Here is a 21,579-nt window from a genome sequence, read left to right as displayed (position 1 = left end):
TTAATTTTAAATGCTTTTCTTCTTTATTCACTGATTGTACCAAATTAATTATCTAATTAAAAGTCTTGTGTTACCTTATAAAAGAAAGTCTACAATATATAAAAAAAAAATATATATATATATATTAGAGATAGACTAATTAAATATATTATGCTAAAAGAAAATATTAGTTTGAACATGTAAACATGATTTAAAAGATTTGAGATGTGTATACGCAATGAAGTACACTAGGTCATTGTAATGATTTCATTGTAATGATCTAGTATCTAGATTTGATCATTTATTTTGTCAATATTTATTCTGTTCAATTATCCTAATTTGTAAACAAAAGACTTGAGAACAATGTCATATCAAACATTATGATTTAATTTTATGTAAGTTATAAAATTTATTTATTTATTTGTTTATAATATGTCATTAACGTTAAAACGGGACACAATATTGCAATAGATTTTGACTTTATTTTCAATATTTTCCATTGATAAAATGTATACAAAAATAATCTATAATGAGTACAATTGTTTTTATTTTTGTAAAATATATCACTATCTCCTGAATGTGTTTGTGTTTCGAAAGTTTCATATAAAAAGATAGAGTCATTAGCCGACGATGTTTCGATCGCCTGGAATAAATAAAGACGCCAAGATCGTTACGAGAACTAAAATTCATCGGAAGAAGTAAAGACTATAAAAAAATACATTAATCATTGTACCCTAAGATGATACAAAAGTATTATGTACATTTTCGGTACATTTAAAAGGAAATAATTACGATCGTGTAAATATTATTCTGTCACAGATATAGTATTATCTGATACTGATTTACTATTTCTGTATACACATTAAAAGTTCGTTCCGAATCAACAGGGATAACGATATTGTCGACATTAGTACAATGACAATTTAAAAGAAACGTCGAACATATGAATTAACGTGAACAAATTTCTGATCTTCGATATGCTAATATGGTATGGAACATTATATACAATTAACTATTGATTATTAACAATTTAGACACAGTCTTTTTGAATTCTAATCAACTGGAAATTTCATAATTTTTAATTATCTAAAGGATTTATAAAATGATCTTTTATAATCAATTTCGATGTAACAAGAATTCGTAACCTTATTGATAACGAATCATGATAAATGACAAATTCCTTTTATTGGTGCAAATTAAACAAAGATTTTTTTCAATCTTAATCTTTGTTTAATACAATTAAACAAAGATCGTTTTCTTGCACCTATTTTTTTTTTTTTTTTTTTTTTAAACGAATATCAACTTTATATACCCGTAATTTTAATTTTATCATCTTTAAAAAATTGTTCATATTCGCTCGCATATTCGTTTCTGTAAAGTTAATTTTTTATATCGATGACAGATGGATAATCGATTTAGATGTGAAAAGAAAGGAAAGAAACAAAAGCAAAAAAAAAAACAAAAAAAAAAGATAAAAAGAAGAATAACAAAATTGGGTTATCATTTAAATTTAAACTTTGTCAGGCGAATTAATTTTTGAACTATTTACTTGGCCTATTATACACTCAAATGCATTTATCACTTGGACCTCATTATCGTTTTCTGATTCAATGTTCTCAGTTTCATAATTACACTCACTAACCTCATATCAGCTATCCGGTACCTGGAATGATGAATAAGGTTTGAATTAATTATGAAGGTAATAAATTTTAAATATTATTACAAATAAGATACTAACTTTCCATTGTAATTGGGTCCCAACGGTATAAAGTTCTTTGAGGTTCTCTGCTAATTTGCCTGAACTTTCCAGTTCTTTGTACTTACGATATAACTCCAGAGCTGATCGTGCATCTTCCGTAGAATCGTGAGTTTCAGATTGTATGGTTTTACCTAAGAAATGCCACGTTAGAAAGCGTAACGATACCATACGATGATGAGGTAGATGAAACAGCCATACTGTATCTACTATTTGCTCTGGAGGCACGACCAAATTAATTACCCTATTATAATAATAAAAGGAAAAAAAAAGAAAGTCGAAAGATAAACAGATTAGAATTTATAATTAATTATAATAAGATAATAAATATATTTAGATATATGTTGTGACTGATATCGTCGTATATACCTAAAATCATTCTTTAATCCATGACCAACAAATATAATACCATTATCCACTAAAAATCTTAATTTTTGATATGTCGATTTGAGCGTTGTAAGATGTTTACTACTGAAATTGGCATCTAAATCTCCAGGTTGAATTCCACTGAATTTCGTAAGATAATCAACCACTTGTTCTTGTGTGCTAATGTAATCATCTATAAACGGTGTACCTTCGAGTGGACCTTGTCTAAAAATTTTAACTTATACAGCTACAAAACATTTATACATAACATATAAATCATTTTGTTATTCAATTTAATTAATTATATACCCTCGTATACAAGTAATCCTCGCAACAGACATATGACTCGGTTTGATCGTAGACATTTTTCCATCGCTTCGAAGTTCTGATTCCTCTTGATTCAAAGTAACAAATTCAGCGTCAATTCCAACTAATTCTCCTAAAAGAAAAAAAAAAAAAAAAAAAAAAAAAAAATGTCTTGTCAAGTCGTTCGAACATTAATTATTTTATTTATACGTACCTTTCTTGGGCATTTCATCCGATGAAAGAGGTGTAAACGTGATACCAGTTGTTCCTCCACTACGTGCAATGCATTTGTCTTCCCCGAAGACATCATACGTAAGTGGACTTACGAATGTCGATGGTTCAGGAGCTGGAATTACTGTATAATGAAGAACACATGGAACTTTCCAATCAAGATTAAACCAAACTGCCTCCTGTGGTGTAACTGGAGATATACTGTAATAAAAAATATGTTTCTGAAATATTTCTTTACATGTTAACAGCAAATTTATTATTTATAATATTACTTACCAAAAGTCGTTAAAGATATACCATTGAGAAACCGCACTTCCTGTTGATCGTTTGTGGTAACTCGGACCAACACGTAATAAGGCGACAAGGTTTCTTCTTTCTTCATTATTTTTATCATCCACATAACACACAACCGCACTAAGGCTATATTGAACTTTACTCGTCGAACTAGATATTTGTTCTTCAATATTTACTGTCCCTTTGTTTTCTATCTCTGCACTTCCACTTTCATTTTTATTTTGAATTATTTCTATAGTACTTGATGTCCTTTGGGTATTGTTATTACCTTGTCCATTTTCTAATAGATTAGATGCAGTAGTATCGTCGATCTTTGGAGAAGCAATTTTTTCAACCGACATTTCGCCGCTTTCACTTATAGAAATTTCAATATTATGAGGAATCCATGAATGAGAATAGTACAAATGACTCGGAGGCGTTGAAATAGACGAATTAGTTGTAGCTATGGGAGGTGTAACAGGTGATAATGTCGACGTTTCTATTTAAAATATGATTAAAATAAATTAGAATATATTTTCATAAAATTATAATAGATTTTATTAGACGTTATTAGACTTTTTATTCTACCTGAATCTCGGCCAATATGTCTAAATCTACAACCAAGTCTGGTACAATTACTACCGTATCTGCATGGTTTCACAGTAATTGGAACAGGACTGGATGAAGGACTAGCTTCTTTACCGCTCAAAACCTTGCGGACAACGATATCCATTTGATTTTGCCAAAAAGCTTTATCCTAAAATCATTTAATTCTTACACCAAATTCTATAATATAATAAAATCTATGGTTTATGTAATCTTGTTACGTTAATATAATGTTTTACCTGTTGTGTATCTAAGCCACAATTTAAGGCTAATATTTGAGGTAGCTTGGTCAATTGTCGTGATTGTAGAGTAGGCGTGAATTTCTGACATTCGTCGCACCACGCAGGTGTAATTTTTTCTGGTCTTAAACTTCGTCCAAGTATATTTGTAAATGGAATCTCTTCTGCTACAAGAAACAAAAATTTAGTTGTATATAATATATCATCTTAATGTATGAATTAACATAATTACAGGATAACATCTTACATGGATTAACTATCTCAGGGTATACTAAATTACATAATAACATGATAGAATGTTTAGTAGCTTCTTGTCCACATTTCAGACAACGATGTATATGCATTTGTTCAGAACCAAATAGTCGACTGATTTCCGTTTCCTCCTCTCGTACTTCATTTTCCTCAGGAGATTTTTTATTACCTTGATCAACTTGTAATTTAAAATAATACAAATCATTAGAGTATAAATATATTATTTATTAAACTACAAACTTACTCATTTACATTTGTGCAAAAGGCATAAACGTGCATTTTTGTAACATTGCGATCTATTAAAAATAAATTATATAAAAAGCACTCGAACAAACAATGCAATGCATTGCTGAACATCTAGAGCAATGTTAAGATAAGATTGCGGGTCAGACATATTATTGAAATATGTTTAATTAAAAAGCTTCAGATGCAATATCCAAAAAATGCAAGAGTACAAAAAGATCCTAAAAATTCTATCAAGATGGAAACTATAAAATAATAAAAATTTTTGTGCCACTGTGGTAGTAGTACATCATAAAACAAAATATAGTAGAATACCGTATGTTTCCAGTTGCCTCTTGTCATCTTTCGGATATAGCCCTGCAGCCTTCGAACAAGCCTGTTTAAAATATTTAATAGAGTTTGAAGGAATATCATAAAATATGAGCAAAAGTCAGGTTAGAACTCTATAATAAATAATTTATTCATTTTCAGATAAATTTTCTTTTTTTTTTTTTTTTTTTTCTTTATTAATGAATTATAAATTTCTTAATAAGTTTCTTTCTCAATTATTCATTTGATATTGTATGCTAACACAAGTTCTAACATATCTTTTTTTTGTATTTTATGGCTATATATAAAATTCTATTGAATATTTTAAGCAGAATATAAAACATGATTACATACAGGCTGAAAAATAAACACAAAAAGTGCCCAGTGCTAAGGATACACATGAATTGTGTTTACCTTTCGATGTTATCCACATATATTTACCATCCTCCTCTTGCTTTCTCCTTTTCTTCCTTTCTTTATCATGACTTTTATACCGGGAACCAAGATCCTGTAAAATGCTAGGAAAGTCTTGCTCATTATAGACAAACGGTGCACATTTAGGTCCCGACTTCAAACGTGCAGCTTCTTCTTCTTCTTGCTGGCGTTTTCTAGTTTCTAGAATTTCGTAGTGTATTTGATGAAGAATGAATCGATTCCAACTCTAAGACAAGATTTTAAAAAATTGTAAAAATCTTTTCATTACAATTAATTATAGATAAATATATATGTACAATATACATGTATATATATACACATATATATATATATATTGATACTGATTAAATACCTGTATTAATCTGACTAAACTTGTTTTCCTTTTGGCTTCTGGATGTAAGTCACTTAAAATAAGGCCCAAAGCTGCTGCCTCTGGGACAGTTCTAAAAGCCCTGAGGAAGTTGGCTGCTTGACAAGGTAGTCCACGAGATGTATCCAACATGTGAAACAAGAATCCCAGTTCGCATGACAAGCAAAATTCTCTTTGGCATGAATGTGAAAGTAATGCAGTTCTTACAGGTTCACAATAATAAAGTAACTGTAATTATAATGACGTATTATTATATAATGGATATATATATATACATTATATATATACATTATATATATACATTATATATATAAATTATATATATATATAACTTATAATAAAAATATTTGAAATTATTTTTCACACTTACCTGTAACATCGCATTACAATAACTATTTGGAAGTGTAGCTTCAAGACCACAAAAATTTGTCCGATTGTACTGATCGAAATCAAATTCATCATAACCGATTCGTGAATATTTCACCTCAATTTTACGGTAACGCTTTGGTATTGCCACAAAAGTTCCGTCGTCTGTTTTAGCTCGTGAATCTGCCGCGAAAAGTTTCGTGACTACACCACGTCGTTTTTCCAAATTGTAAGGTATCTGTAAAAGAGGTATTATTTATTTTTATTCTAATAATGAATATATGGATAATTCTTTTTTTATAGTAAAAGTTGTATAATTTTGTTATAAGCTCTACATAAATTAATCAGAACTTTGTTAAAAAATAAATAATACCTATTCGGAATTCTTTGGGCGCGACTCAAGTAAGCAGCGCGATATTAATGCAAGGCTTATAAATATATTATTACAACTTTTTATTTCATTCAAATACAACTTCAATTATACATATATCAAGATAGCACAGTCTATGCATAAATGTAGTATTTATAATTAAGCGCAAAATATCAAAAAAATAAGCAGTGTGTGTAAACGCTTTGATTATAAACATAGTATTGTTATGCTAACTTGAAGACATAGAGGATTGTCATATTAATTGATGAAATTTAAGGGTTAATGTTATAATAAAGAAATACTATTCATCAACTCTTGTATGTTTTAAATTCTTTTAACTCTATCTTTTATAATTTAGAATGTTTTTTGAGGACACGTAAGATTATAATCTAACTTTAGGATATATATCATGATCTACAGCTTCTAAAGTGCATATTGTAGCATGCTAGGGAATCTCTTTTGCATCCTCCATCTCCAAATTACTTAATCAAATTTCTTTTCTTTCCTTTTTTTTTTTTTTTAATTTATAGAGTTTCTCCTAAAATACTTTTTTTCATTACATATAACCCTGCAATTTCATCAAAACCCTTGGTACGGTCTTGTCTTCACTGTTTCAGTTGCTTGATTTAGGACAAATTTACAATTATTATTAATTGGCACTATATTGAAATTATAATATAAGTAAAAATTTACTTATTATTTTGTGCTTTTAATTTTGTTTTTAATAGTAATTGAAAAAAAACCCAATTTTGTTATTTAATAATTTCTTTTTACTGTGGTAATAGGCATTTAATATTGTAGTTTATTACTTTTAATTATTAAATGTAATTAAACATATAATAATCTGCATTAACGAGATCAATTAAGTGTTCAGTATATTTTTTAGTTATTCTGTAGTTCGTAAATTTATATAAATCTTTTTAAACCGAATAAAACATTATTTCAAAAATGAAATAGCAATTCCATATCATCATTTGGACAGTATGTTCTTAATGTATACAATACACCTCTTTATTTTATGCATTATCACACTAATTTACTAATTATCACACGAAATTACTAGAATATAATAGACTAGCTTATGAAAATATAATATCACGTTTTCTTAACAGTATTACATTCTACAGTTATCACGAAATATTATCAGTCTTAATAATATATCTTTTTTCTTTCTAAAAAATTAATATTTTAATTATATTGAGCTTCAATTTCTACATTGCAAATACAGCACAGAGATATTGCCCTTACATTGCTTTAAAATGGCAAGACTATACTGATATTGTTATTAAAGTAAAATCTTTAAGGCATTTGATAGTTACATAATTTCGCGATATTGTCCTTACAGCTAATTAAGTTAGCTGTATATCATGGATAGCAATACACGAAAAAAGTATCATTAGATTATATATTACTCTGATTATATTTATTCAGAATAATATTGCTTTCATATGAAGGACTTACGTTACCGTTTCAAAAATCAATCACGTAGTAAATATTGAAGTTCACTTAAAAGCATCAAAAAAATAATTCTGTTTGTATTATTATTTTATCTATGGCAGTAAATAATATATATATATATATATATATATATATATATATATATATATATATATACATATATATATATGTACATATATATGTATAATCATATCAAACCTTATAAATGAGATAACATTTGTTAACTCCTGAATTCAATTCAGAATATAAATAAGAGATCTTTTAGAGGATGCAAAGAGAAAAATATATGTTTTAAGGAAGTTTAAAAAGAGACGGAGGAGAATATTGTAGAAATTTTGGAGAATATTGTTTCCTCACTTGATTGCGTCGAAAAGCCTGAGGATTTGGCGCATAACCTATTGTTCCTTGCATCTTGATTGTGCGTAGAATTTCAGGATCAATTGAAGGAGTTTTCCTGCAGATTAATAAGCAGTACGGATTGTTTATTAAATTAAATATTATATTGTCATCTAAAATCTTAACATTTTCATAATTTAAAATAGATTTAATAAAAACAAGCATTTTCTAGAAGCAATATGACTATACCTGTAAATCTTCTTTAACAATTCTTCTGGCCAATCACTTAATAGTGGATGTTCAGTATACATCACAGGTATTGTACTGAATGGTGTAAGATCATCATCAAATGCAATAGGTTGAAGAGACTCAACAGGATCAGCAAATTCTGTAGGTCTGATCAAAGAAATGTTTTATTTATATTTTCATTATTTCAATTAATAAAATATATATATGTCATAATTACTAACCTAGAAAATGTATTAAACTGAGGTTCAGAAGTATTTGTAGACATTAAATGTATAGATCCTGCTGAATCTCCAAAACAAAGACATTGAGATGTAGATGATACGTCAAATGATAGTATCATCGCTCCATTAGTAGCAACCTATAAATTACATGCATGAACATGTGTAAGCTTTATATATAAAATTATATAAAATAATAATCTAAAGTAAATTATATAATCATTCACCTGATATAAACATGTCAAAGGTGGTTGTACATTGGCATAGATTGTATCAAGCAATTGCATTTGTCCTAAAGGAGAAACAACGGCAAGTCGGCTGGAATAGCTTGGGAGAAATTTTAATAGAAGAGGATACACCAGCGTTGTAACAGGACTTAAAGCTCGCATTTGTCTTAAGTCATACGCCATCAAAAATCGATCTACCGTTAGACCTTGACGACTATAGATATTACAAAATATAAATAAATTAAAAACATTTAAATAATCCCTTATAAAAATACAAATTTATCAATTAATGATTACTATTTTTACCTATTACTGAAACCACATGTAACAAGATAATTTCCCTGAACATCAAAATCGCTAAGGGAACCACTATGAGTATCAAAAGTATGTTCTATAGACAATGTATTTGGATCCCTGAGATCAATTCTTCCTGCTGGATTACCAGCACATATAAGTCTATTATGCTGCCTTAATATTGCACAACCGTTTTCTCCGACGTGAACCTAAAAATAAGAAACATTTATAATTGTCAGTATAAACTTGATTTATAAATAAATCAGAACATCTTACTAATCCAGTTTCCTTCCCTCTAGTAAGATTAAAATCAATTAATTTTTCTTGATGTCCACCCATTAACATTCTAGTTGGAGAAATTTGAAGCATACACTGCATATCTACCATGTTTGATGATCTATAATTTTATAATCTTTATAACATAAAAGTATAAAGTTATCTTATATATAAATATATGTCTACATACGTATGTGTAAATATTGGTATGCCACGTCTTAATTGATATCGCAATATGCTTTGAGTAAGCACCAGAATGCCCTCATCTAAAGGATGGATTTGGCGCACCTCCTGTGTTGCATGTACTTGAAAGGATGTATATTTTTGTACACCAGATCCATAATAAGATGTTACGTGACCCTATAAAATATATAATCATATCAATAGAAAATAAATAAAGTTTAAAATATATTTGAAAACATTGTTATTGATTAACGTTAAGAAGTTATTTAAAATTTGAATACCCCTTGATTTCCCATCCACATAAGTTCTTCGATGGTATCGAAAGTGGCAGTAGAAACACCAAACCTATCTCCACCATCTGCGAGCAATGTTCGAGTTTCATGAAATTCAGCTCCTATAAACTCATCTCCAAATTGTTCCGAAGCAGGTACATACTCATCGCCAGGTAAAACATAATTAGAATCTCCCCCTAAAAAGTAAAACTAAAAGTCATAAACAAACTAAAAAGAAAAAAAAAAAAAAAAAAAGAAAAAAAAAGAAAAGAAAAGAAAAGAAAAGAAAGAAATATTGAATCTTTTCAATTTTACCGTACGGGAAATCTTATTGTATGTAATTTTACAAAGAAAAAAAAAATATGAAATAAATACACTTCAAAGTCCATGTTTTACACAACTCTATGCGTAAGCTATTAACCTAAATAAACACTACAAACATGATATACACGAATGTGTCATTGATGACGTGAAAAACGATTGTAAAAAAAAAAAAGAAAAATACAAAAAAAATTAGTCGTACGTAGAGTCTACGAAAATAAAGTTATATTTGGCGGGATTGATAGGAACAAATGAACGATCTCGTCACATGGAGCTAAAAATTTGGCGCCTTTTCTAAGCTTTCACATATTGAGCGATATATACGCATATACATACATAGGTCATATAACGTATATAAGCTTCGCTGTCACGGTACAGTTTTCGCGCGTTTTTTTTTCTTTTTTTTTTCTTTGTTTTTTCTTAACGTTTTCTCAATTAACCTTGACACCGAATAAAAATAAAAAAGAATCGCAGATAGAATTTAAGATGTTAGAAAACTCACAAAGTAGTTCTTGCTCGTCTCCGCCACTACCGGCTGTCTCATCCGTTACGGACGGGTCGTAGTGACTTAAAACCGGATAGTCCATGATCTCTCTCTCCCCCCCCTTGCTCCACCTCTTTTTCTTTCTTTTTTCTCTTCAGGTCGATCGATTTAGGAACATTGAATCATCATCGAAGAGACTGGAAAATCTACGTCTCGACGATCGACGTCGGTCCACTCTCATAGCACACTTTTTATAACACGCACGTACGCATGTAAATGGTACCCTTCCTTTAATCGCCTAAGCAACTGCGTGCAACAAGCGAAACTTTTTACCTCACTAATAAAAAATCTTATTTTTTTATTTTATAATCGAGGAACACGAAGTCTTGTTCTTAAACGTTCTTCGCATTCTACTCTTCTTTTTTTTTCCCCTCTTATTTACCACAATGCACGATAATCCGAACGATAATCTTTTGCCGCGATACCTTTAATTCATGATTCCGCTTTTCTACGTTTCTTCTCTTCGTCTGACGACGGCAACGACAACGACGACGACGGACTCAACGACGGCGACGACGTGAAATGGCCTTGAAACCGGCGCCATCTGTCATCGCTCAAAAACGCACGTACGCGTTTTCTCTTACCGATGTGAAGTTACCGATAGAAGGGACTTTTGAAATCTAACGCGCGAAAATAGTTTTCACTAACGAACTCATGACTTTTTTTTTTTTTTTATATTTACTTTACACCTTTCTATATTATCTCAAGATAACACAATATACGTTGTTTAACTTCTTTTTATCGTATGTGCTCTTAATCCCGTGTATCGGAACGGAAGGGGGGATTAAGATAAGATTATTGACTTATTATTATCCGATATATTGGAAATTTTTTTTTTCCTTTTTACACTATTAAGATCAGTCTTTGATATACTTAAAGACTGAAAATAAAATATCAGAAAAATCAGTGAAGCGTACGGCGTAAACAAAAATTTTCATAGAACACTTATGTTCATGTGTGTATGTATATATATATTATATATATATATATATATATATATATATATATATATATATTTCGTAAACTATAATTAACATTTTATATATCACATGAAGAACAACGAAGATCACAGGATTAGACGGTCCAAGTATCTCCTAACGGAGGGATATAACGATTGTTCTTTCTCTTTCTTTTTCTTAATATTACCAAAATATTTCCTAATTCGTTAGTTCTCGAAAATATATCTTTTTTTTTTTTTATATCTCAGTGCTCCCTCTTACACATACATATTTATATCCTTTCGTCAAGTAAGATTACATTATTTCAAATTGAACTGTAAACAATTCGTTTCTTGGCGTTAAACTTCATCGAAATGTTTTAGCAATATAGTTTTAGTATAGTTTATAATAGTTTTAGCAATATACGTAATTTATCTGCTAAAAATGTAACGCCATAATTAACTATGAAATAGAATGAAAGGAAAAGGGAATATAAAGTGTTTTCTTTTTAACATAGACACAATAATAAATTATCTTACGCAATCAGTAGATTAAAATAATTAAAAATTTCATTCGGAGTAAGTACGGACGTAAATAAGTAATTCCTTTTATACGTATATTTTACATAGTTTCAGATGCAAACGGCAGTCAGATTCTTCCCAATGATATTTTTCTCGTAAAAGTTCGTCTCCATGGATGGGCCTTAATAATGTTCAAAACGTATATATATATATATATATATATATATATATATATATACACATATATATATATTGTATATACATATATATATTTATGTATACAGTTTGGATTTGATAAACGGTCCTGGATATGATCGTTGTGCGTCGTGCATAAAAGACCTGTTAAAGTATCGGAAATTAAAATAAATCGAAAAGATAAGCTCCGTTAGGATGGAATCAGGCATCAACTTTTAAAACGATGACTCTTTGCAAGAACGTTCATCAATCGATATACGTCGAGATAAGATGGACATGGATTCCGTAGCTCCTTTGAATGCACTTTACCTTAATGGCGACGGATCAAACGTGTACGATGATGAAGAGCGGTGATAAGTACTCCGATTTCTTCCTCGGACTCAGCCGATTGACGTCGTGACATTCGTATATTTGGCGTGCCAGTGGCCGATGGAACCGATCGTTTATTGTTAGCCTGTTGCGTTGGAAAGGAAGAACGTCGAATAAGCGGGGCCGGTCGCTCACCTATAAAACGAATCGGTAATCGCATTTTATTTTACAGTTAACTAAAATGATTTTAATTATTTAAATGAATATTTTCATACCCAAGAGACGCAAAGAAGATCGATGCATTCCTAACAATTCGAACGATCTTTGACTCTTCATTGGTTCTCTTGGAAAGAAGCGCCTTTGAATCGGAAGATCAATGGTGGAGCTTTTTCTTGATACGACGTTACCTCTCGACGAAGTATCCTTATTCTTTTGTTAAAGATATGCGACCTTTTAGACGTTTACTCTGATTTTAACATCGAGGAAGAAAGAAGATAAAGTTTTTTTTCAACATTGTGAGACGAGCTAGATTTTAATGATTATTAAAAGTAATATGTTATATATGTTTAAAAGTAGATAGAGAAGAAGATGATGAAGATTGATAAAGAGAAAGATAATACCTTGTCTTTAGAGAATCTAATCCGAAGTACTTCGACCAAAGCTGCGATCGCTGAAACGAGAAGCATCGTCACGAGTATATGCCCTGCAACTGGAATCGATTTCATTCGACGAGATCTATTTTGAAATTAATTATTTTATTATATTTTTATTCATATTCTCACCGACGATTTCCTTCGATTCCTGTAACTCTTCTTCTTCACCGTTCTCCACCTGTTCTTTCTCCACAATCTTATCTTCCTTCTCCTTCTCTTCCACTTTCTTATTCACCTTTAATAACACCTCGTTGATCGGCTCAAACGAATCATTCGTCGTTTCTTCTTCTTCCACTTTCGTTAGAACTTTTACGTACGTACAATTCTGATCGTAATCGCTGTAAAAGATCGATCTTATCTGATTCTCGTAACGATGTCTTCTGCACCGTTTTAATTTTCGATAATCGATCAATGATTCTAATATCTCCTTGTTCTTCGCCTCAGCCGACAATATACCGGTATCGTTTTCACTCTCGTTTTGATGATTTTGAGCATCGTAATTCGTATTCAAGAGTAATTTTAACGGTAGAGACAATAAAATACCGAATATCGTGAGAATCAGAAGGATACTAACATTGATGCCCAATGATAAACGTTTCTCCGTCATCCTGACGAAATGTTAAAAATTTATCTTCGACGGATATATCGTTCCACCATTAATAAACAATTCCATTTTACATTATTCAAAACGGTACAATATGCGACATAATTTGCACCATTTCATAATGATATCCGTTTGCGTTTGATCACTCGAGGTTAATGAATTTGTCAATGATCATTTCTCTTCGAATTTTTTTTTCATTTTTTGATCACATTGTCGATCGTTCGTAAATACACAACAGAGAAAGAGAGAGAGAGAGAGAGAGAGAGAGAGAGAGAGAGAGAGAGAGAGAGAGAAAGCGAGAAAGAAAGACAGAAAGAGAAAGAGGGAGAGAGAGAGAGAGAGAGAGAAAAAGAAAGAGAAAGAATAACACTGGACTATACTTTTTAGTCGTTATCGGTCAAATGTACGACGGCTCAATGGATTTCTACCTCAACCATCTCTCCTTCTTTCCTTATTGAGACGCAACTGTTGCGCATTATGTTGTCGCTGCAGTTAGAAGCGGACCTGGATGTCGGCTGATATTGATTTCCAGGTAGGCTGAGCTACTAGAGCGCAAGTCCTCGACAACGAAGGGGGGAGAAATGTACTATGTACCTAAGTACGCAACTCCTGTAAACCGTTTTGTGCTTATGCACGACAAAAGGTTGCATCTACACGGTGCAATGAACACGTTCAAGGACGATGAAGAACGAGATCATCTCTATGATCGTCTCTTGAAAGATAGAAAAAGAGAGAGAAAGAGAGAGAGAGAGAGAAAGAGAGAGAGAGAGAGAGAGAGAGAGAGAGAGAGAGAGAGAGATAAAGAGACAGAAAGAAAGAAAAAGAGAGAAAGAGAGAAACTCCTAGATATTATTATCTAAAACTTATAATTGGTTTCACTTAAAACACTAAGATTTAGATTTAATCAAATTGTACAAGCAATAGCAGATAAAAAAAAAAAAGAAGAAAAGAAGAAATAATCGATTAGATAAAACAGATAGCGATATTATCGACTACGATGATATCGCATTCAGCAAAATCATAAGTTGGACTTTAAGGAGATGGCAAGTAAGGATGTTTCGAGATCCGAGTTAAGTCGTCGGCTCTCTTATCGTCAGATTTCTTATTCAGACGTACGGTAAGAAGGTGGAACAACGCTTTCGCGAACGATCTCCCGCGTGGCCGCATGCATATATAAATAATATTAGACAATATCAAATGAAAGTTCGCATCTTTTCGCTGGTCAACAATGGACCGTAATACAGCAACAAAGGAAACGCCCGCGATGGTGGCAGCGGTACGCCTCGGCGGCATTTATAAAAGTAATAAAACGGTCCAACGACGACTCTTGGGAGTAGTAGCGGCCGTCGAAAGATAGAAGGAGAGGGGTGGGGAGTAGATGGGGAGATGGAGAGATGGGGAGAGGGGGAGAGGGAAGAGGAGAGAGAAAAGAAGAAGACGAGAGGGGGGAAGGGAAGGGACAGGAAAAGAGAGCAAAAGGGAGAGATGAAACACAGGAGAACAGCGACCCGACCCGACCGACCGGTAGCTCAGCCAGCACACGTATATCTTGCTCTGCTACACCGCACTCTGATTCTTCGAGGTTCTCATTGATGGTTTTACCTCATTGTTATATCGTTCTTCTAACGGAAAAAAAACAAAAAAAAAAAAAACAAAACAAAAAAAATATTTTTATACCCTGTGTCGCAAAGTACATTGGTCATCGAGTTAGTGGAAGCGGTAAACGGGGATAAAAGATAAGAGGATAACGTCCAATTAAAGGAACCTGTCAGGGAATATCGCATTTTTATCATGGTCACATCCATTAACGGGCTTACGAGAGGCTAGGGTGATCGTTGAAGGATCATGGAAGCTATCTGAAAGAGCGTTCGTTCTCGTTTCGTCGTTTTCCCTTCTTATAGCAGGAGAGGTAATATCGGTAATACTCGGTGGGAGAAAAAGAAGTAGAGAGGGAGAGAGGAAGGGAGAGAAAGAGAAAAAGAAAGAGAGAGAAAGAGAGAGAGAGAGAGAGAGTTATAGTCGAGATGCGGGTACCACTGACGATGTCGTGTCTCTTCTCACGGTATGCTTCAAATAAAAGTTTAAGAAAAAGCAGAAGAAGAAGAAGAAGAAGAAGAAGAAGAAGAAGGAGAAGAAGAAGAAGAAGAAGAAGGAGAAGAAGAAGAAGAGGTAGGTTGAGAGCCAGGGTATGTAGAGCAGATGCTGTGGCCATGGCAGTGGTAGCGGGGTGCGTGATTTTTCACCGCCGACAGCTCCTCCTTCGAGAACCCGCGCATTCCACCTCCCTTCTCCTTCGCCTCTGGCTCAGCTTCTTCTTCTTTTTCTTCTTCTTCTTCTTCGGCCCCTTCATCCTTCACTCTTCGTTCCCATCCACATAAGTGTCTCTCTCTCTCTCTCTCTCTCTCTCTCTCTCTCTCTCTCTCTCTCTCTCTCTCTCTCTCTCTCTTTCTCTCTTAGTAGCGAACGTTGGCCAACGTATGCCTTGGACACGCCACTGGACACCAGTTGCACGATCTTAGATTTGCTGATCTCGCATATCTCGGGTTCACGTATGGATACGCACATACACACGTATCTCAGCGAACGCATACATGTGCATATAACGACGAGAGCGACGCGCCACGCGAAGAGCCGCGCCCGCGACGCATCCTCATCTTCTTCTTCTTCTTCTTCTTCTTCGTCTTATTCATCTTCTTCTTCTTCTTCTTCTTCTTCTTCTTCTTCTTCTTCTTCTCCATCGTGTCATCGTCTTTTTCTCTTCTTCGTTTATACGCAAATACGTGTAAGTACCTGGCGCGTGTACTCGACTTCTATCCTTCTTCGATGCTTCACCGAAGAATCCTGCGTACGCGATTATTTTGGATGCCTCTCGTAATCTTATCGTTTTTGTTTTTTTTTTTTCTTCTCTTTTTTCTTTCTCTTTTATAAGTACATCTCCTCCTTAGTTGATTGATGAATGATCGCAAGCCAAATAAATTTCATAATTTATCGTGGCTACCAATGGAGTAATTTACTATAGGATAAGACATATCGATAATGTCCACGAATAGTTGAAGATGTTTTACGAGAATTTATTATGATTTTATAATCACCCAAGCGTGAAGCGATAAAAGATACTAGACAGACGGGAGGATCGATCTATTAAATTTCTTCAAGGGAAATCAAACGATGCAAATATCTATCCATGGCGAATCGCGTATAACGTATGAAACGCATTTAAGTGCCCCTTATTCAGTGCATCCATCGTTGCTGGTTTGTCGAGAAAGACGACTATCCATTGAAATGTAAGACTTAGTTATCCTACAAATAGTTGCATACCTAAGATAAAACGTTAGGAGCAAAGAATTAAATGAATGTTCGTACTCGGAAAGCATTTGGTAAAATACGAGCATTTTATATTTTATTATTATTACCATTACTCTTGCGTTATACTATTGCGTATTACTACTCTTAGAAAAAAAAAAAAAGAAAAAAAACATTATTTTTCGTATTACTTACCATGTTCAAGATTGCACTTACGAAAGAGTAAAGAGGATCTTGGATTGTGGAATGCAGAGATCGTTTAGATCCCCATTGATCAAAGTGATATTTTCGCCCGTAATGTTTTTTGAAAGCCCAGCCAAGAAGCTAAGAGAGTCGCGAAGAGTCACGCCTGAGGTAAAATTCGCGAGGTATCGCAATTACGCAAATTGCTCCCCTGTTCTCGCCAACCTCCGGGCTTTTACCGTCCTCGGAAGTGCATCGAAGACGGAGAATCCATGTGCAGTCTTGTATCTACCTCTTCGCTTAAAATTAATGCAATTTAAAAGCATTAACCAATTTCAAACAAAAGAATATCATTGAAATATTTTCGATAAGATTAAATAAAATGTGTATCTTGAAAAGAAAAAAACAAAATAAATAAATTAAAAGAAAGAGCAATAAAATCCTGATTTATATCGTGAAACTAATCGTCATGATTAATCAACTAATAAATTTATTTTTATAATATATATATTTGAATTATGTATATATATATATATATATATATATATATATATATAGATGCATGTGTATATAAAGACAATGTATGTACGAGTTATATACATACGTTGGGTGGCATAGCAAGTAATCGGTAAAAACGGCGTTGTTATGCCAGAATCCTTCGAGTTCTGTTTCGATTCCGCGACCGGCCACGTAGTGTCACGAATGTTTTTGCTCGTTCTTGGATACTCGCACGACAGTATCGCTAATGGTAGCCGACAGAAAATCCATTAGGTCGTATCGACGTTACTAGAGGAATTTCCAATGGTTCGTACATGTCGTCGGTGCAAATCGAGAAAACGTTGTCTCCCTAAGTACCAACAGTTTCGAGTCTTTTTTCTTTTTCTTATTCACCGCAAACCTAAGAAAGTCCCTTTGAAAAAGAGACATAGAGAAAGAGAGAGAGAGAGAGAGAGAGAGAGAGAGAGAGAGAGAAACAAGGACGTTGAGAGAATTTTTATTCAACGTTCGTTACATTCGCTTGGAGCGTTCGTGGCACGTTAATCGCGCGACATTCAACTTCGAGAATCACGAAACGACTTGGAATTAACACGGGACACGTTTTGCGATCGACAAAAACACCATTGAAACGTCGATTTTGGATCGGTATAGAATGCACGAGGTCGTTGTAAATCCCATACCGTTGATGGCTATTAACGATCGCTACGAGCGTGTGTCACGGAGGAAGAAAAAAGAAAAAGAAAAAGAAAAAAGAGCACCGGAAAGTTTCGTCCGAAAAGCGATAAATAACGGCTCGCTACTGGTGCGTTGCTCCCTTTTCGATAAAAGCTCGTAAATCTTTGGTAGCGTTACGCGAGGCATCCCAGAACATAAACTTTTTACGCTTACGGTTCAGCGGACTTTAAGCGATCGTCAGGTGGTTCGCGTATTAAAAAGTTTTATGTTTTAGCTACCGTTGGAAGAGAGAAAGAGAAAGAGTGAGAGAAAGAAAGAGAGAGAGAGAGAGAGAGAGAGAGAGAGAGAGAGAGAGAAAAGAGACTAAAAAGAGGGAATACTCTTTTTCTTTCTGCGCATACAAATGAGCACCCGTCATAAAGAATAAGAAAATTTTCTAAGCGCTATATTCACCGATTTTTCTTCCCCTTGATGACTTTTTTTGGTCACGTGATACGACCGATAGAGGTAAAGGTAAAAGTTGTAACGATCGGACTCGGGATATTAACGTCGTCGGGCGCATAACGCCGCACATTTATTTCTCTATCGGCGGCATCCGTTCGAAGAGCCGGCAGAAAGGATGGAAGGAAATTTACGCAGAGCTGATAATTAGCGAGCCGAATCGGGTTGTCGGGGTGGAGGATACCGCGGCCGAGCGAATGAACGAGCGAGAACGCGAGCGCGCGCGCAGTAATCGCCGTAATTTATACCCGGCTACCTTCGGATATAGGCTCGTTGAGATAGGCCAGGAGCGTAAAAATGGTGCGCACGGCGAAAATGTCGCCCAATTAACGGCGAATTGGAGCGGCCGAGGTCGCGAGTATATGTTCGAAGAAGAAGAAGAAGAAGAAGAAGAAGGAAAAGAAGAAGAAGAAGAAGAAGAAGAAGAAGAAGAAGAAAAAGAAGAAGAAGAGGATGAAGAAAAGGAGAAGGAGAAAGAGAGAAAAGAAGAGAAAGGTATACGCTTAACGACTCGATCGCGTAAAAGCCGCCGCCGCACCATTAGTGAACAACTACGAGTCGAATAAACCGCGCGCGGGCTTTTTGAATCGAACGAACAGCAACACCGGTCCATACCTTTCCTTCTCGTTTTCCTCTTTCGAACTTCGAGACACCTTTACGATTTTATTATCGGCCTTTTACGCCTTGGTTTTTTGCGAATACTAGAGATATATGTACGTCCGTATATGTACGTTTACATGTACGTTGGAATTTAAAATGGAATATCTGAAAGTATGTACATATGTATATATATATATATATATATATATATATATATATATATATATATATATATTTTCTTTCATGATAAAGGTAAAATAATAATTTTTTTTTAACAATAATTAAATTACAGAGAAAACTTTCGTCGATTTTGTTGTCGTTATTATTTTTCTTTTTTTTAATTTGATGATAAGAGATTAAGTGTTATTCTCTTTCTCTCTCTCTCTTTCTCTCTCTTTCTCTCTCTCTCTGTCTCTTTCTTCGAGCAAGCTTCTTCGCGTGCATATCCACTCTTAAAAAGTCTTCTTCTCTCTGTATGACACTTATAACTTCCATCTCTCTCTCTCTCTCTCTCTCTCTCTCTCTTTCTCTCTTCTCTCTCTTTATCTGTCTTTCTGTGTATTATATTTATATGATACTTTGCGCGATATTTTCTATTAATAACTATCATCAAATATATCACACTAAGCTAACTTTGTTATGCCGATAGAAAAATACGTGATAAAATTGATCAATTTTGCGATAACTTTGTCTGGCTGATTAATCTGACAAAAATATAACTTTTTAATGATATTAAAACAGCATTCTCATTAGAATGAAATGTTATCTTATGATAACTATTAAAGATTATATAGTGTCATTTCTTTGACCAATAGAATTGTAATTTGTTCTTTTGTCGATAAGGAAACAACCGTGAGAGAAAATTTATATATAGATATATATATATATATATTATATATATGTATATATGTATATGAAGTGGTAATGTTTAAAATTCTACGACAGCCTAAGCTTATCGAGCGTATCTAATCTCTTCATTGAATTTACAATTAGCCGAACGAGCTGATCGAGCGAAATAGCGCGTACGTAGTATCGCGTCCGCTTTTATCGACAACGAGGACGGTTGATGGATGATCTTATGTTAATTATACATATGCAAAGCGATTATGCTCGTCCATGATAGATGATGGTTAATTGTGATCGAAGATGGCTCAGTAGAATTAATTATTGATTTAGACGTAAACCAATGGTAATTAACATTTTATGAATGAATTTCCACGAAGATATTCAAGTTGTTCTTAATTAAACACATCGTGATTATGAATCGACTAAAATGGAAGGGATTATATTTTTATGACTCTGTTTCTTTCTCTCTCTCTCTCTCTCTCTCTCTCTCTTTCTCTTTTTCTCTTTCTCTTTCTTTTTCTCTTTCTCTTTCTCTTTCTCTTTTCGTGCGATCTTTACGAGTTCGCTCGTTGAAAATGCTAAATAATAAAGCCGTAACGTAGCGAGACGTTATTGGTCAATGCTCGGCGACGACGTATCGTAAATTACATCCGTATTATCATATGTACTTTTACGACGATCTGTTACGGAATATAAAAACGACGTACACTTAAAAAGAATCGATTATTAAAGCCCCTTATACTTCTCCGTTATATCGTCTTGTAAATCAAAAACGTAACGACTTTACGTTCATATAGTGAGAATAAAAAAAAAAAGGAGATAGGATAAGCTGACTTTATTAAAAATGAGAGACAAGAACGGTGCTCTGATCTAACGAAAAAGCAATTAAATTTTTCTATCTCTTTCTCTCTCTTTCTCTCTCTCTCGCTCTCTCTCTTCATTTCCTTTTAAAACGTCGAGCAATAAAATCTTGGTCATTAATACAATTCGTTTACTTCTCCGTCGTACTTGTCACGAAGTTCATTCAAATCGTTATCTCCGAGCATGAGCGAGCCGACATTTAACAAATCGTACCGGTTGGATGAGCGATTAAAGTATACTACGCGTTTGCACGTACATATTATATTCTTTTAAAAGTCCTTCGAAGTTAAAACAAAGAAAGGAAAAAAAAACAAAAAAGAGAGAGAGAGAGAGAGAGAGAGAACAAGGAAAAAGTTAAAGAAGAAGAAGAAAAAAAAAGTGGGGGGAGAAAAAGAAATAAAAGAATTGTTACT

At 33.2% G+C, this 21,579-nt stretch overlaps 2 protein-coding genes across 9 annotated transcripts in view; both read right to left on the bottom strand.

Moving 5' to 3' along the window:
* Positions 1–441: 441 nt before the first annotated feature.
* PAN2 (PAN2-PAN3 deadenylation complex catalytic subunit PAN2) lies at positions 442–11,042 on the bottom strand. Of its 3 annotated transcripts, XM_035879619.2 has the most exons (22): positions 10,438–11,042; positions 9,624–9,811; positions 9,350–9,519; positions 9,160–9,280; positions 8,896–9,092; positions 8,590–8,803; positions 8,366–8,502; positions 8,145–8,291; positions 7,917–8,013; positions 5,736–5,969; positions 5,348–5,593; positions 4,975–5,221; positions 4,004–4,186; positions 3,757–3,923; positions 3,500–3,668; positions 2,915–3,410; positions 2,622–2,839; positions 2,411–2,540; positions 2,105–2,326; positions 1,718–1,979; positions 1,622–1,642; positions 442–622 (listed from the first exon to the last, which is right to left on the bottom strand). In XM_035879619.2, the coding sequence occupies exons 1-21, from the start codon at positions 10,520–10,522 to the stop codon at positions 1,628–1,630; spliced, it is 3,945 nt and encodes a 1,314-aa protein (XP_035735512.2). In that variant the 5' UTR covers positions 10,523–11,042; the 3' UTR covers positions 442–622; positions 1,622–1,627. The 3 variants fall into 3 exon arrangements, with proteins under 3 accessions (XP_035735512.2, XP_035735503.2, XP_035735521.2); XM_035879610.2 differs by having other exon boundaries at positions 442–1,642; positions 10,438–11,038; XM_035879628.2 differs by having other exon boundaries at positions 442–1,642; positions 5,002–5,221; positions 10,438–11,034.
* Positions 11,043–11,519: 477 nt separating this feature from the next.
* The window catches only part of LOC118447629 (uncharacterized), a 69,000-nt gene continuing 58,940 nt past the window's right edge, over positions 11,520–21,579 (bottom strand). For 2 of the 6 annotated variants that reach the window (XM_085658919.1, XM_035879812.2), the window contains exons 2-7: positions 17,219–17,484; positions 13,225–17,017; positions 13,063–13,151; positions 12,718–12,871; positions 12,443–12,637; positions 11,520–12,277 (exon numbers count right to left, since the gene is read on the bottom strand). In XM_085658919.1, coding sequence (XP_085515045.1) covers positions 12,444–12,637; positions 12,718–12,871; positions 13,063–13,151; positions 13,225–13,702 — 915 coding nt within the window. In that variant the 5' untranslated portion in view covers positions 13,703–17,017; positions 17,219–17,484 and the 3' untranslated portion in view covers positions 11,520–12,277; position 12,443. Of the gene's footprint in view, positions 12,278–12,442; positions 12,638–12,717; positions 12,872–13,062; positions 13,152–13,224; positions 17,018–17,218; positions 17,485–17,789; positions 18,084–21,579 lie in introns of all 6 variants that reach the window. The other 4 variants (XM_085658918.1, XM_035879786.2, XM_035879803.2 and 1 more) reach the window with 4 other exon arrangements.

Source organism: Vespa mandarinia, chromosome 8 (genome assembly GCF_050613455.1).
Source record: "Vespa mandarinia isolate Hongniang chromosome 8, ASM5061345v1, whole genome shotgun sequence".
Taxonomy (NCBI): Eukaryota; Metazoa; Arthropoda; class Insecta; order Hymenoptera; family Vespidae; genus Vespa; species Vespa mandarinia.
Note: the sequence above shows the minus strand (reverse complement) of the source record. Positions and strands in the feature narration are given on the sequence as shown.